This window comes from Protopterus annectens, chromosome 3.part0, assembly GCF_019279795.1.
Source record: "Protopterus annectens isolate FY-2018-M chromosome 3.part0, PAN1.0, whole genome shotgun sequence".
In the NCBI taxonomy this organism is placed as follows: Eukaryota; Metazoa; Chordata; order Ceratodontiformes; family Protopteridae; genus Protopterus; species Protopterus annectens.
Window position 1 is genome coordinate 427492157 of NC_056731.1, and position 17622 is coordinate 427509778.

At 40.0% G+C, this 17622-nt stretch overlaps 1 protein-coding gene across 1 annotated transcript in view; it reads left to right on the forward strand.

Moving 5' to 3' along the window:
* Nucleotides 1-2523: 2523 nt before the first annotated feature.
* LY86 (lymphocyte antigen 86) overlaps nucleotides 2524-17622 on the forward strand; it is a 669137-nt gene continuing 654038 nt past the window's right edge. The window contains exon 1 of the mRNA XM_044064862.1: nucleotides 2524-2724. Coding sequence (XP_043920797.1) covers nucleotides 2601-2724 — 124 coding nt within the window. The 5' untranslated portion in view covers nucleotides 2524-2600. The remainder of the gene's footprint in view (nucleotides 2725-17622) is intronic.

Here is a 17622-nt window from a genome sequence, read left to right on the forward strand (position 1 = left end):
TCACTTATAGTATAACAATTACAGAAATATAATTACTAACCTGCCTGGTGGCGCAACCACTCCAGCCTATCACCATAGGCTCACCAATTCGCAGAACGCACACCTGCAGCTGTAATATAAATGAAGTAATACTGGAACATACATCTCCATAATATCAGCTAGGATAATTCCTTACATACGTAATTACATGGATACTTACTCAGTAGTGGGGCGTTGGGCATTTGCCGGGCCTCCTGGATCCAACGGTTCAGTTGGTCCTGCTTTTGTCTCTTCAGGTCCGCATGGTGGTGACGGACCTGTTCACCAGTTCTTGGTATGCCTCTGCCTTGTATGCTCCCCACAGAACCTGGCCCTGCATGAGTTGAGCCTCATGACCATGGACTAGGAGCCAAATCATGTATTTGGACTCCTCAACACCCCACCTCTGTGCTCGGAAGCGACTACCCCCTCCTACACCTGCCATCCTGACTGCAAATAGGTTTCACAATCAGTTATGCTGTGTATTCCCGCCTATGGGGCTTATATATGCCGTTTTTCCCACACTTATCTGTGATTGGCCATTTTGGAATTGTATCAGCTTAAAAAACCTGCTTTGTCATGCTTCTATTTCCATTCATTCTTATATATATGATAATACTGCATTTTTCAATACAGCTGTCATGGCTTAGTGGTTCAGTACTTTGACTATGATGCACAGTATCCTGGGTTCGAGCCTGGGCATTGCTTTTTTTTATTTTACTACTGTCTAGACAGGATAGGAGGTGTGTCTGTGTAAAGGCGGCTTTGATACAGGTTGCTCAACGTTGCCCGCTGGTAAGCCGGTTGGCGTGCTGCGCAGCTCCGCGCAAATGGGTTACGCTGGTTAACGTGTTATTTGGCTATGAGCACGCATATTACGCTATGAGAAATGTTGCTCAACTACACAGTTTCAGCGTGGTAAAGTGCTGCTCAACTCCGGGCACGCATATTACACCTGTTAAACCATTGGTCACCTGCGGGCAGTTATACTCAGCTTGTTTGAGCGTTGCTCAGCTATGGGCACTTATAACATTTTTTTTTTTATTGTATCAGATTTCTTCAAAATACATGGCCCATTTCATTACATTTTACTTAAATTATAGTTATATATATGTACATATATGTCAGGGGATTGTTTTGTGCTTATTTCACTAAAAATAAAAAATGATGTTGTTGGGGCTCGAACCGTGACTACCTCCTCTTTGGCCGATATCTCTACCGCTATGCTATTGCTACTTGGCTTAATTTGCATATTTAGATCTTATATGCTTTTTCAATGACTGCTAACTGTGGCTGAGCGAAGGGCACACCCGCGCAAACGAGCACAATTACGGGCAAACATTTTTGAAATTATAAAAAAAAAATTAAACTGTTAATTTTTACATTTTACATTACAGTTGGGTTTATAGTCTGTGGGGGCATGTGTGGTGTTGTGTTTCTTGACATTTCCGCGGACTCACTCGTGGGAGTTTCCTTTCGGGACTGTGATTCTTCTGGGGGCGTGTCCCTTTGCAGGACTCACCGTGCGGACACGCCCCCTACTTTGTTACACAGACCATATTAGCCTAGGGTGTGATTCAGCATGCCCTCATGAATATGCATGGCATGCTGACATCACCCAGTTTAACTGCAGCCTCCGTGTAAGACTTGCTAACTCTTACACGGAGGCTTCGTGAATCCTGCCCTATGTGTCAGCTAAGATGTACGTTGAGGCCATGATATTCTTCATGATACACTGTTTGACATTCATGGTCTCACCCTGCCCTCTTCTTTCAAGATGGCCTGCTACTCAGTTCAAGATCAATGGCAGAAACACTCAGGAGGCAGTCTTCTGTGTCAAATACCACTAATAAATCTTCCGTCTGTATGTTTATCTATATGTAACAACCCTAACAGGGAAGAAATAAAATGTGCTGTTAAGCAGGCCTAGTTTTGTAGCTGCTTAATCAGATGGCACAGTGAATGCTTCAAGGCTGGAAGTGAGAAAATGTTCTGCAAGAATAACAGGAACTGTAACATGGATGTAACACTACCTAGAAACATATTACCCACTAATATTAATAGTCAGCAAGGTTGGACAGTATGTTTATAATCTTTCTTCATGACATAAAATTATTTTCTAATACATTTCAACTGTACTGAATGTATACCAATCACAGTATAACAATGTCCAACAAAAAATCATAGCTGTGGTTTTGTTTTTGTTTATGCTCATCACAGCCATCTATTTTTGAATTTTTTTGAAATGAGAAAACTATTATTTTTGCATTCAAGTAGTTAACTGTCAGAAACTGATTCTATATAATGTTAGAAGTACCCAATTTGTGAACACACTTCAAGATAGTTTATTAGCATGTTCAAACAGAGCTTGAGTAATGTTATCCAATATAGCTGTGGAAACATCATGTGAACACAAAACAATAAAAAAAAAAAAAAAAAAAAAATTTTACTGCAAATACTTCCTGTTTCAGTTTTACACTGCATTAACCTCTACACGCACAGACGCACATGCTCAATCACTTTCAGAGATAGGAGCTAATGTATCGTCCCTGCACTTGGCGTAAGACAGTACAGCACACAGAATGAAGATAATTTTCTATGAACTTTTTATCCTAACAATACTATATCAAAGCAAAGGCACCTTGGAATGGCCAACTCATACAATATGTAATACAGAAGAACTGGAACTTTATTACAAAAGCTGTGGTAAGTATTTCACATATGTAGAAAGTAACTGATTTCAAAATGCATGTATGAAGTACTCAGTGTAAAGGCACAAAGTGCACCAGTGGAAACAAAGTGGAAAAATGTATCTGGACTCGGTAGCATAGCTGATAAAAACTGCCAAATAGCAAACAGAAGGCTTTGGCATTCATTTTTAAATGTTGTTAACACTGTGGTGTTAGAATGACTATACTTCTAGCCTGATATTAATTCTCGTGAGATGATAATGAGCTGTCATAGTGCTGTCTTTAATTCCTTCAGCCAAAACCTGGAATCTTTATTACCTTTCAGTATTATTAACCAAACAATAAACCCAGCTCACTGCTCACAAGAAGCACTTGCATTGCAAACTTACTTGGTTAAGGAATGAATGCAGATAAAAATAAAAATACAATTAAAATAAAATAGTTGTAGTAGCAAAATCTTTGTATTCATATTCTTGTGATGAGCAGATGCTATAATAGAATTTTTGTTTTAGATTCTGTAGGAAAATTATATTACAATAGAACTCAGAAGTAAGTTTGTGGAAAAAGGTGGACATTTTAGAAGAGGAGTTCTTGCCTCACCTTTTAATGTTACTTGCCCAGCTTAAATCATTGTACAAGGCTCCCCTTTGCTTTACTTTTAAGATAACATTGTATCTTGTTTTTCCTTTACTGAAAACCCCAAATATACACAACCCTTTAGTAAATAAATACTTCATTTCAGTTCCACAAGCCACTCAGTTTCATATTTTGTCTATAACTTTAAGCATATTTTTTCTTTGACAGCTTATTCTACTCTGTACTTAAATTGTACTTCCAGATTTTGAAAGACTGGTTTATGAATATCAGTGTCAAAAGATTTTGTGTGGTTTGGTGAAAACTCACTGAACCAAGTATAATCTACCCATAGGCCCTTTGTATTTACAGATAATATATCTACTTTAAGGGTGTAGGGTAAAGCCCACAAAACAAAGCACTGGATCTTTTTTATTTTCTGTTTTTGTCACCCTTAAACACTCAGCATTTGTTTTAAATTTAAATTGTATTCTTTTATTTTTGAGTAGCTATTTCTTTAAAATGCTCCAATTTTGAACCTTTTTGTTTCATTTAAGGTGCCTGAAAGTTATTATCACATCTTCTGTTTCCACCCTTTCCTGAATGGAGTAGATGTTTTACTACATTTATGCTGCTTCATTTTGTTGTAGAAACACATGCCGTTTATTTCAGATGAGTTTCAATGAGATATGTAAAACTGTGTTTACTCTGAAAACAGGTTTCATGAATTGTATCTGCAAAAAACCTAATAGCTCTCCACATTCTGTTGGCTACAGTTCACCTCACTCATCACAGAAACACTCAGCAGTTCTCACTGCTTCCTGGACTTTGGGCCAGATTTCATAAGTTCACAGGTTCAAAGCTTGTTATAAGCCTATCTGCCCAAGAGCCATTTTAAACCTAGACAAGCTTATCCCAAAGTTACCAAAATATTATTGGCATGGGAATACCTCAAGGAATTTTATAGTACACATCAAATGTTCACAAGCTGTTCTGGTCCATTAGGGACACAGGTGTCTAACCAGGATAAATGTGTTTATGGTTCATAGATAAGTACTAGGCTAACTGCCCTTATCAGCCATTTTAAGCTTAGCTAATTTCCTTCAAAGGTGAGAATCAAACCCTGAACTATGTTTTGGTGAGGTAAACACCTTAACCGTTACACCAATCCCTTCCTTCCTGTGATTTTCCATCTACTGTTTCAAGTTACAATAGGATAGGGTTAGGTACGAGCTTTATTTCACATGGATGGGAAGCCTGTTGCAGAGAAGGTGTAATCTTTGAAACATTGACCTGTCCTTCCCTCATGGCTTGTTTATGTCACAGACAAGGTTTAAGTCCTTAGATCTGGTAATTCTGATGCTATTTGTTTTGCAAATGTGCAAGAATTCCATCAGTGAAGGATCAAAAGATGCCTTGTAGGCTAGGTATTGATCAACACCCAGCAGTCTTTATGAGACCAAGTACAAGGATACGGCTTTGAAACTGTCTGCATAGGACTTGTTTACTCCCTGTATTCTTTTTTGGCCTGGAATCTCTTGTGTTCTCTCAAGCTGCTGCAAGTGCCTGTACCTGCAGGTACATGATGACGGGTGCATTGTACTTAATGATGGGTCTGATGAGAGCTAAGTACAATGGAACAATGACCTCTTTGGATCTGGATGCTTTGCGCTTACTTACAAGTTGTGCAATGCAAAATAATTATATCACCACAGTAGACACATGGTGAAGAAAGGTCATATTACTGTCAACGAGAGTTCCCAGATCCATGACTTCTGGGTCTACTTTTAGGGGAGTATTATCAATATGATAATTTCCAGGGGTAGCTGTCTTTCTAAGGGGTTTTAGTCATGGCTCTGGCACCAGTTTTTTATCTGCATCAGGCTCTCTTGAAGTGTATCTGTGACTTTAGGGGATTCAATGATCTTGCCTTGTTTGCAATCATCTGCACACTTGCTCAGCCAGAGACCCTTGATGTTTTCCTTGACTTCAGAGAAGTAGATACCAAAAGGAAGAGGCCACAGCTCTGGTCCCTGTGAGATTCTGCTTGTGACTGACCTCTTTGCTGACATGAATTCCCTATCCTAACTACTTGTTTCCTATCAGTGAGCCAGCTGGCTATCCATCAGGTGAAATGGATTTATGCCTAATTTTGTAAGTTTATCTACAATGTGCAAATGAGGTATTCTGTTGAATGCCTTGGCCAGGCTGAAGTAGGCAGTGTGTACTGTTTTACCCTTGACCATAGTTTAGTGACCTTCTCAAAGAAGTCCAGCTAGTTAAATAGGCATGATCTGCCTTTGGGAAAACTAAACTGGGTACAGCTGAGTGTAGGTTTTTTTTGTCATTGTTTTGTCAGATCTATGATAATTCTTTCCATGGCCTTGCTTATGAGACTAGTCAGACTTATGGGTCTGTAGTTGCCTGGGTCCATGGAATCCCCCCCAGCACCTTTTTTTTGTAGAGGGGTAACTATTGCAGTCTTCCATTTGCTTGCCACAAATCCTGTGTTGAAGCTATAATTAAATAGAGATTCTAACAGGCCTGACAGGTCATGCTTAATGCTTTTCAGGAGGCATCCTGGAATATGTTCAGGGCCCATTGAATCAATGTTATTGGTCATAGATAACACAGTGAGGAAGACCTGCTCCCTATTGATAGGTAGAGGAGGGTATATCCTGGAGGGGTGAGTAGGGGGTGATAGGGGGATAAAATTGGAGCTAAATTTATGGGCAAGCAGATTTGCTATATCCCCTGATGACATATAGTCCATTCTCTCTTATTTCTATGCATTGTTGGGTGCTGCCTCTAAGATTATGGACATAACTGAAGAAAGTTTTATGGTTGTCCATAGCTTAAGAGGTTATTTTTATCGCACAATTGGCTTTGATGGACTTGATTAGTCCTCTGCGTTGCATGTTTGGATTAATGAGTAGGTTTTTAACCTTGCTGGGGAGTGCCCTTCCTGTTTTTGAACGTGATTTTCATCATTTTTGTAATATAACTTATTTCTACTGGGATTCCAACAGATTGGCATGTTTTTGGAGATTGTTATGTGTTTATTTATGGTAGGTATAGCTGCTTCCATGCAACTATTTACATGATTATACAGGGTTTCTGTAAACAGTCCCGCATAGGCAGCTGTGTTTTCAGGGTTTGGTGGTTTGGAATGTTGTTAGACTGTCACTTAGCAGGAGAGAGTTAGCCTTGGAATATTTTTTAAATGTTCTGAGTTTAGTTGTTATCCTAGGCTTAATACTTATTTCAAAGGGGATGACTTTGTGGTCCAACCTGATCAATATGACTTTACACAAGGGGGAGTGCATCATTCCCCCATATTTGTGAGGACATGGTCCAGGATATGTTCACCCTGATGGGTGTTCGAATAGCTGTTCCAGTGAGTTTGTGTTAATAAAGTCCATGACTCTCTGGGCCTGCAAGTTTGAGGTCATGTATGATTCCAAGTTAATTTTTGGGTAGTTAATGTCCTCAATGAATATTGTGTTGGGCTGAATGGGGAGTGTCTCCAGTTCATCCAGGTATGAATGAACCATCAACCAGATGCATAGTAAGCTACCTGCAGTTTCACAGGAATCGGCCACACTCAGTCTGGTAGCTGTTAATAGTGTGACATTGATCAAAAATGCAGGAAACGCAAATGTGCTGCTGAAGATATACGCAAATGACTACATAATGACATTCAAATAAAACCAGGCAGAGAAATAAGGCCCTAATGATATGCAAAGGCATGCAAAATAAACATAGCCATGATTCAGAGTTACAGAGTTGTATGCGGAAAAAAAAACAGCAGTGTGCACCTGGTCATGAGAACGTAAAACATACTGAAAATATCAGAACTGCAGACAGCATGAATACTAGGGTTACCAACATCATTCTCACAGCACCATTCATTAGCATTTAGTGCCACTGTTTCCCATCAATTTGCATGAGGTAAAATCTGGCATGAAAGGAAACAGTATTGTCAGTAGATGGCATTTTCAACAATGAGGAGATTATTGATCACTTCAGAATAGATCGGGACCTTGTATAGGCATTGGATGGCATGACATCTACACACAAAATCCCTACAAATGTGTGGTGTTTTAACATCTGTAAAAACCAAAGTATGCATAGTTACGTCTTTTCAAGCTCGAAGAACCTTTCAGAGAAAAACAAGAAGAAATGTGGAGTACTTCAAAGGCTTCTGCCTCTACTACACTCGGCAAGTTCCCCAGCATAAAACTTCTGCATGTGAAGGATGTATGATTTTCTAGTACAGTACAGGAGAGAGTGCTAACACCATGGATGCCCTCTACAACACTGCTCACCTCCCTGGATTAATGGATGCAATAGGCTACAGTTATTTTGCAATAAAGGCCCCGTTTGGCCCACAGTCTCACAGATTTGTGATCTGGAAGGGCTACCATTTCCAGAACTGCCTAGTAGTGTGATATTAGAGACATAGGTAGGGTAGGGCAAAGGAACTAGCCACCACAGGTGGAAAGTGTTAGGGGGAGAAATCCACCAATGTCAATTGGTTGGAAGTACAGTACTCGCATTATAAATGCTGGTTCTGCATTTGCGGTCAGGGCTGAAGTGCTTCAGTGCTTCTCTCTGGTAAATTCTGTCACAAGTCAAACATATTCTTTTGGTCATCAAGTATGAAAGAACTTATTTTAGGGCCCTCAACTTAAAGCTGAGGTGAGGGGGGGTGCCATATCCAGAAGTGGCTCTGTATGTGATACATATCAGCTGAGAACCACTGCGCCCACATAGCACAGAAGCAGTTTGCATGATACTTACATATGTCACACATTTTACCTATGCTACGAATTTTTGTATACTGTCATTTCATTGGGCAATCTAGTTGGTGAATGTAGGCACTGTAACTAATGTTAATGTATATGTCACCATTAGCATTGTGTCCAGATATATTAACCCTTCCATGCTCTGTCTTGTGCACACACACACACACACACACACACACACACACACACACACACACACACACACACACACACACACACACACACACACACACACACACACACACACACACACACACACACACACACACACACACACACACACACACACACACACACATTATCTGCTTCAGATGATGTCTAATACCCACGGAAGCCCTGATTTTTGCTGCCCACCTGGAACTAACACAGCATGGTTGAGCTCCAGAATATTACTGCACATGCACATACTGGTAACATTGGCCTACTTGTGCTGTCATGAAAAAAAAAAACAAAAAAATGGTCAGATCACATCAGGAAATACTAAAAAGATGGGCTTTATTTGTAAAAGTATTTAAAAGTGGTAAAAGAATGATAACATCACATATAACAAAGTTCGATGTGTGTTCGTCTTCACACTCAAAAACTTCATCAGATAATTGGTTCTTTTTTCAAACCTTTTAAATGGACAAATCAGGAATGCAAAGATAGTCACATGATTGCCAAGCCTCAAGAATTACCATATCTAAAAACACCAATCATCAAAATTGTGGGTGATTGGTTAAAAAGTTACTGCATATTTATGGATTTTATGATCTGAAAGGGCCTATCACTGAGACCATGAAAGATAAGGTGACGAATCAAAAAATGGCAATTGAATACCTTAAAAAAAGATATTGATATATTCGTAAAACCTACATTTAAAGATTTTTTCAATAAACCGACTCATCTTTCAAGCATTTTAACTTTTAACAAACAAGCAATCGATAATTGTTCATTTAATTCAGGCTAGTTCATCGCATTAAGTCTCACTTTTTCCAGATGTAATGTCCATGGCCAATTTCTTTCACCAATTTCAGTTTGATCCAAAATAAAGAACATAAAAGCGTGGCCCAGATATTCCATACAGTGTTTTGAGAGGGCGCTTGTTCGTTTCTTAATTCTAATGTCATGTGCATGCTTATAAATTCTGTCCCAAAATCTTCGCTCTGTCTTTCCTTTCCAATATAAAAACCAGAGTAGTTGAAACATGAAGCACACTAGACCACCCTACTAGAATAACAGTAGAAATAGTCTCTTGGTTTGAAATTAACATTGTTAATTGTAAATACTCTTCCTTCTAAGATACACTTGCAGTAAGGACAGCTCCCACATTATTTCATCATACCTTGGTTTGGTTTCAGTGGAGCCTGTTTTTTCTCAAAAATATTTTTCAAGTTAGTGCCTTTTCTGAAAAAAAAAAACACTAGATGTCAAACCAACATCGTCATGGATACTACCATCATTTATTAGAATATTCCAATTCTTTTTTAAAATATCTATGACAAAATAACTGTCACTCGTAAATGATGTCATAAATGCACTTCTATAGTTATTACTATTATTACATCCATGGTAGTCACTCATCATCTTCTTTCGGCTGTTCCTGTTAGGGGTCGCCACAGTGGATCATCTATTTCCATTTCTTCCTGTCCTCTGCATCATGCTCTTTCACACCAACTGCCTTCATGTCCTCTCTCACCACATCCATAAACCTTATCTTAGGCCTTCCTCTTTTCCTCTTACCTGGCAGCTCCATCCTTAGCATCCTTTTCCCAATATACCCAGCATCCCTCCTCAGCACATGTCCAAACCAACACAATCTCACCTCTCTTGCTTTGTCTCCAAACTGTCCAACCTGAGCTGACCCTCTAATATACTGATTCCTAATCCTGTCCATCCTAGTCACACCCAGTGCAAATCTTAACATCTTTAACTCTGCCACATCCAGCTCTGACTCCTGCCTTTTCGTCAATGCTACCATCTCCAACCCATATAACATAGCTGGCCTCACTACCCTTTTGTAGACCTTCCCTTTCACTCTTACTGGTACCCGTCTGTCACAAATCACTCCTGACACTCTTCTCCACCCATTCCACCCTGCCTGTACTCTCTTCTTCACCTCTCTTCCAAACTCACCATTACTCTGAACTGTTGATCCCAAGTACTTAAACTCATTCGCCTTTACCAACTCTACTCCCTGCATCCTAACCATTCCTCTACCCTCCCTCTCATTTACACACATATATTCTGTTTTAGCCCTGCTGACCTTCATTCCTCTCTTCTCTAAAGCATATCTCCACCTCTCCGGGGTCTCCTCAACCTGGTCCCTACTCTCAGTACATATCACAATGTTATCTGCAAACATCATAGTCCATGGGGCCTCCTATCTAATTTCATCTGTCAATCTGTCCATCACCACTGCAAATAAGAAAGGGCTCAGTGCTGATCCTTGATGTAATCCGACCTCCACCTTAAGCGTATCTGTCACTCCCACCGCAGTCCTCACCAATGTCACACTACCCTTGTATATATTCTGTACAACTCTTACATACTTCTCTGCCACTCCCGACTTCCTCATACAATACCACAACTCCTCTATAGGCACCCTGTCATATGCTTTCTCTAAGTCCACAAAGACACAGTGCAACTCCTTCTGATCTTCTCTGTATTTCTCCAACAACACTCTCAGAGCAAATATTGCATCTGTAGTGCTCTTTCCTGGGATGAAACCATACTGCTGATCACTAATCCATGGTAGTCACTGATGTATTCATATCAGTGGTGGTTATTAATGTATATGTGTCAATATAAGTTTGCCAACACGGTTCATAATTTGAATTACCTAGTATTGGCATATAAGATTTCCTTTCATGATTATTGAGGACTTCCACCATGATTTTGTTGATAAAATAGAGGAATAACCCTGTTTTGAGAACATCTCCTTCAGAACAGTACATTCATCCAAAAGTCCTCCTTAGTAGTAAACATGTGTGCAGCCTATACATACTGGCCCTTTACCACTGCCTTTTCTGTGAACATGGGTGGGCACTCATAAAATGGTGTAAACTGTTGAATAAGTAATTCACTTTCTGATAAATTTTATAAATGAAGCATTTGTTATTACTGTTCTTGCTAAGCCAAACATCCAAATATGCAATATTAGTATTGTGACACTGGTGGGTAAACTTCAGAAAGCTGGTAGTACTATTAATATATTCAATTAATCCATCAATTTCTTGCTCTTCGCAATTCCATAAAATAAATATACCATTCACTTGTAAATAGATGTTATTGCCAAAAATAATATAATTATTCTTCAAGACAAGCTTGAGTTATTTCTTATATACATTTATATTGTCTTGCCCAACACCTTTTTCAAACAAACATTCACAAAACCATTCAGTGTTTTTGATTATAGAGCATGGTGTAATTTGTATTTAGTGTCTTGATTCATTGAATTGTTAGAAACATCCAGTGATGCATTCATTAAGTTGGTTACATTCGCCCTCTATTCATTCCTCTCTGGCCTCAGGCACCTCCTCTCCATGTGGTGTTCCCCTGATTGGAGAACTGCCATTGATTGGTTACATTCCACTGTATGATATGTAAGTGGGGGAGGCCACTCCTCTATGAACCTGCCTCAGCTTGCAGGATGTTTCTAGCATATTACATTCTACAGTCTACATTATATGCTGGTGAAAAAATGGGTTGGACAGCCCCTGGATATCATTATAATCAAGCCACACACACACACACACACACACACACACACACACACACACACACACACACACACACACACACACACACACACAGACAGACGCACGCAAACGCACATGCACACAAACACACGCACGCATGCACACACAAAGACGCACACAGACACACACACGCGCACACACATACAAACACACACACAAACACACACACACACACACACACACACACACACACACACACACGCACAAACACACACACATACAGCTAACAGGGAAAGAGCAATGAGAGTGAGGTGGAATAGCAGCAACCAGTAGCATCCCAACCATCTCAGAAAGACTGGTGGGCATAATACCCCATGGGCTATGATGAGCACATATTAACATTGTAAAATCATCTTGCAGAACAAATATAATGCATGCAGACCTCTCAACTTTTCCTGTTTTAGGTCTGATTTCCCCCATACAGGATGTCTTTGTTTTTGGAGGTATGTCCCTAGTTTTAGGCTTGATTCACCCCTTGACATAATTTTCTGAATCCCCCTCATCTCATGTGAATTTTGGAGCTTTCAAGTACACAGAAAACCACATTAAATGGCCAACTTATTAGTGGCACCAATAATTTAAAGAAAGAGGACACACATTTTATATTTCCCTTTTTCTAAGGCAGAAAAAAATGTCGTTGTGTGTTAGAATTTGGAAGTACAGTTCATTAAAGTCTACAGATTTCACACTATCTCTTTGAAAAAATGCTTTTATTTTTCCTTCATTTTTGTCACTCTGCATTTTAAACGTGTTTCTGAGCAGTATCCTACATTCCCACTGAAAGCAAGGAGTTATGTGTTATTTTTATTCAAATTTTTATGTTAACTAGAGGTCCAGATTTTTGACTGGATGTTCTGTCTTTTCAAGGACCTTTGCTGTTATTTTCAATAGGTTGAAAGGTATAGTTGAGTGCATTGTTAATATCAGGCTATGCTTGTCAGTGAATTGTCAGGCCACACAGTGCAACAGACATTCCCACCTACACTACACAGGAGGGATGGTGAGGTGGGTCACAGTAATCATCAAGTGCATAGGTGACTACAGCCACATTGATACATGGCTCTCTGCATACGTTGAGCGAAGGGAGCATGTCAAAGGAGGTCATGACAGGTGTCTCATGTTGATGCCTGCACTACATCAGGGTAAGTTTCCTTTTGCAATATGGGGTGGGAACCACTAAGTCACCATGACCTAGGGACAATCTGCTGATTTTTTTGTACTACTACTGACAGCCTCTACTGACAGTGATATTGTATGACTGCAGAACCACAACCGGAATGGAATCTGCTTCAGAGGCATGATGCCAATGCAAGTTTTGTGTCATCTCACCTCACATACTTCCAAGTACAGATGAGGACTGTGTATTCTGTGATGGCTCTTCTGCGCAGCCATCTTGGTTACATACCCTACACTCACCTTGGACAAAACCATTAGTGTGAGTGGTTATGGTGTCACTGGCATTCCTCTGCATGGAGGTCTAGATGGAAGTAGTATGTGTCACTTTAGACTTCATAAGATTAATCAGTATTGTGACTCTGGACTCCACGTCCAGAGTGTCACATACTTCCAGATGTAGCCGAGGGATTTACCTTCATAATTCCGACAGCCGCATCCCCAAAACAGCTTCTACAAACTGCAAAGTGCAACTTTTCAAAACCGCAAATGCCAGTGTTCCAAATAACAAAATCTCTCCCCCTTTTTGACCCATGGTAGCACTTGTTTCGGCTGTAGAGTGGTCAGAAATGTTGACATTCGCTGTTTTTCAAAATTTAGAGAAGTCAGTGGGAGAGAATTCACGGAAATGGTTTGTGTTTCTGCACATTTATAGGATGTGTTTTCAACAATATGAAGGTAAACCATAGCTGAGGGTAGTGTACTGCATGATAGGTCTTCTACACAATCACCCTGGGTATGTACTCTGTGAATCCATGAAAAAATTCACATTGGCATGAGCATAAATATCTGTGCTACACTGTGTCTTTGTAGCATGCATGCTAAGGGTGTCCATGGAGGACAAACTATACAGTCCCAACCTAAACATGCCACCATTCTGATTTAGTTGGATACCTGATGTTTTTATAATGAGACAAAACAGGATTAGCCTACAGTCTATATGTGCAATGCTGTTGTACAGATAACAGCTTTATGTGTTAGCAAACTGGTACATTATTCCACAGGATGTGTGGGGATAAATCCATCCAGAGGCCAGAGTCTACATCTCCCTTCTGAGTGTACACAAAAAAAATACTCTGACTCTGTTAGTGCCCTACCCCTGAGACTGACTACTCTATCGCTATAGAATTTGCCACCCCCCCTTATCAGCATGCCTGCTTGAAGGGGAGGGTGGAGTCATTTTTACTTTCCCTAGAACAGAGACTGAGGGCTTTCCCCCGTAGCAGAATCATCAGCCATCCCCTTCTACCAATGGCAGCTTGCAACATGCTAAGCAGCTCAGAGTCTTTTACACAGCCCTAACTTACCTCAGTATGATGTGGAAAGTATGGATGAGCAGACAGTTGAGTATTGACTCAAGCACATGGGCAATGCCTCATCTGCTTCTCCAGGCTTCCCAGCCCAAGCATTTCTTTCTGAGAACCAACCTAAACCAGAGCTCAACAACAGACCATCCTTCTGCTCCCTCCCTCCAGGATTGGTTCACTCACCCTCCCTACCTCTCAGCATCAAGTGCCAGATCAGCTATTCAGACTTTGAGTCACCTGGGCCATAGTCAGAGTTTATCCCTCTACTCCACCAATGTGCTCCACAGAGGACTCACTCACTTTAAGACCAAGAGACAGTAATACCATAAGGCAGATATCCCTGCTGCCAATTTTAGGGAAAACTCAAGAAACACTCTGACACAGCCCTACCCTAGTACAATAGAGACTATACACATGTAGGCATAGGAATGTTGTACCCACCACCAAAGTCCATCATAAAGATTACATGAGAATATTGTACCCACTACCAAAGTCTGTCATAAAGATTACATAAGAATGTTGTACTCACTATTAACGTCCATCATGACAGTTATGTAGGAATGCTATACCCACCACCAAAGTCCATCAAAAAGATTACATAGAAATGTTGTATCTACCACCAGAGTCCATCTTTAGATTACACAGGCCATACCATCAACATAATTGGTGACAGATACATATATAATAAGGTTATCCTGATATCCCAGGCTGCCTTGTAGTCAGTACACCTTACATGCAATATACACTGTCATATTTCCAGCCTTATGTAATATAAATTCTTGTTCAAGGGTGCATATCCTTAGAACGGTAGACAAAAACAGTTTACCATGCACACACACTTGCAAAATACTGGGAAATGTCTCTATGGGCCCAAGCAAAAAATGTTGTGACTCCATCATAATTTAAGTTTTTTTAACCGTTGATATGCTTGCTGCATGCTAAGCTGCCTATGGGTCCAGAAAGTGCTACTATTCCTCCTAATGCTGCTGCCCAAATATTTATATGGTTTCCCAAATCTGCATGATGTAGCATATAAATTGGTGGGGCTCCTCTACATCAGTGCAAATGAATACCTCTTCTTGTGACACAGATCAAGTTAGATCAAGTAGCATGAATATTTGTGAATCACTGTATTTGCTGCAGTTCATCTATGACTTAAAGCTTTGCTTCTTATCTAAGCTCCTCATTGACATCTCATGTCCACAGGCTCTTAATGGTGACCTGCATGAATGGACACATTGCACTACTTTGTAGCTACATGTTGCACTACTTATGATTCAGAAATGATATTGCAAGTTTGATTGCCGGGCTACTGTTTTAATCTTTGTGAATGTGACAGCATTTTCTGAGGAGATTTGGGAGACTATGGCAGTTTCTGATACTACCCAGATAGAGTGACTGTATGGTTAATAAAGGAGAACATTATATTTTTCTTTATCCTGCATGGTTAGCTCATGGCTCACCTATTGGGTCGATATGAGGGTGCATTCAAGAAAGTAGATGTCAAGGGAATATTGAAGGCATTGATATGCTGACCTGTGATGCTGCAGCTCTAATGATGTTCATGTAGGGGAAGCAGAGGTTAGGTAACATCTCCACCAATGGTATTGTAAGTGGACAGTACTGCAGTTTGTTTCTTTTGTAATTAATGTTTGAGACTATTCTTGCTGCTAGTAGTTATTTGGGAAGCACAGCATAGAAAATACATGTAAGCTACTGTGTGGTGTTTCAATGTGAATGGAGGTGGCGGTGAGTGTGACATCCCCACTCTGGGCCAGTAATTAAGGAGCCTGAATCCTCACCACTGACACTGGAGAGGGATGTGCACTTGGAATACATAAGGACACACTCAGTATTTCCATATGCAGACCTCTCTGCATCAAGCACAATTTCCCTTAAGAGAACTCAGGGAGCACACTCAGTCTGGGTGCTGGTTCCTCTCTATATCTCTCCACATCCTCAGTAATACTTCCTACTGGCACAGCATAGAGTCGAGTCCTGTCCTTAACTGAGGTTCCAAGCTAAGTCCTACTACACCCCCATTGTGAAATCAGTGCTTTGTGTCCCGCCTCCAAGCAGCTGACACACACACTCTTTGAGACTTGATTTGCAAACATATACACAAACACACACACACACACACACACACACACACACACACACACACACACACACACACACACACACACACACCTTGGAAAGGCTAGCACAGATTCTCCTGCTGTGCCCCCTTCTGTACAGCCTATAAGGGAGTTATCACTGCTTCCAGAACCCCTGCCAGCTACTTTAAGGCTCTTACAAGGGTTCTCAGTTATACTGAGTGAAATTAATATTAATACAAATGGTAATGTTGACTAAACAGCCAGGCTTTCAGGAGTGTCCAGAGTTATCACCAAATAAATAAATGCAAATGCTCTCGAAACATATATATTTTTCTAAAAAGAACCAGCCACAATCAAAAGTTTAAATATATTTAATAAAAAATAATAAAAGAATATGAAAATACTAATTATCTATTTACAGCAAACACCAAAGTTTTAGTCACAGGGAATATTAAAAATAACACCAATGGAAAGTTTCATACAGTTATAGAAAAACAGTATTTAGCTAATCTCACCATCTATTCTTGATTGACTAAAAGAATTACTGTTTCTACTTACTGAATAGAGCAAGGTGAGATGGGTGAGTAGGCCTTGTTGTCAGATCCAAGACAGAATAGAGAATGCTGCTGAGACTTCAGTCTTCTGTAATATTAAAACATTATTTCTGTACAGAATAACATCACATACATCTGGTCACCTGACTCTGTTTTCCACTTTTCCCCCATCACTAGAAGCTAGTAGGGTGAGCATCTATGTGCTACAATACACGCAGATAGAACACTGTTTAGATGTGGTGCAGCTGCTGTAAGTCATAAAACCATAAATCCATTTCACTCTTCCTACAGGAGCTGTTCTATAACACAGAGGTGGCATCTCCGGCTCCATTCAAAACTGTGGGGATAACACCTTCATGGCTTATCCCATAAAATAATTTAATTTCAAGAATATTTTGCAAAGTCAGGTGGATTAAGATTAACCTCTTCACTTCCAGTATATGCTGTTACAGTGCATGTATTTAAACAGTTACAATAATGCATGCACATCTATTTTGCTTCCAGCAGGGCATGCTGTTGATGCATTTTAACACAATCAGACCTCACAAATGCATTTTCAGCACAAGCATCTGTACAAATCAGTTTGATATACAAATGACATAAAATTATTTACAAAATTCCAGTTAGCTGTGCTGGCAAATGTTACAAATCCACTGC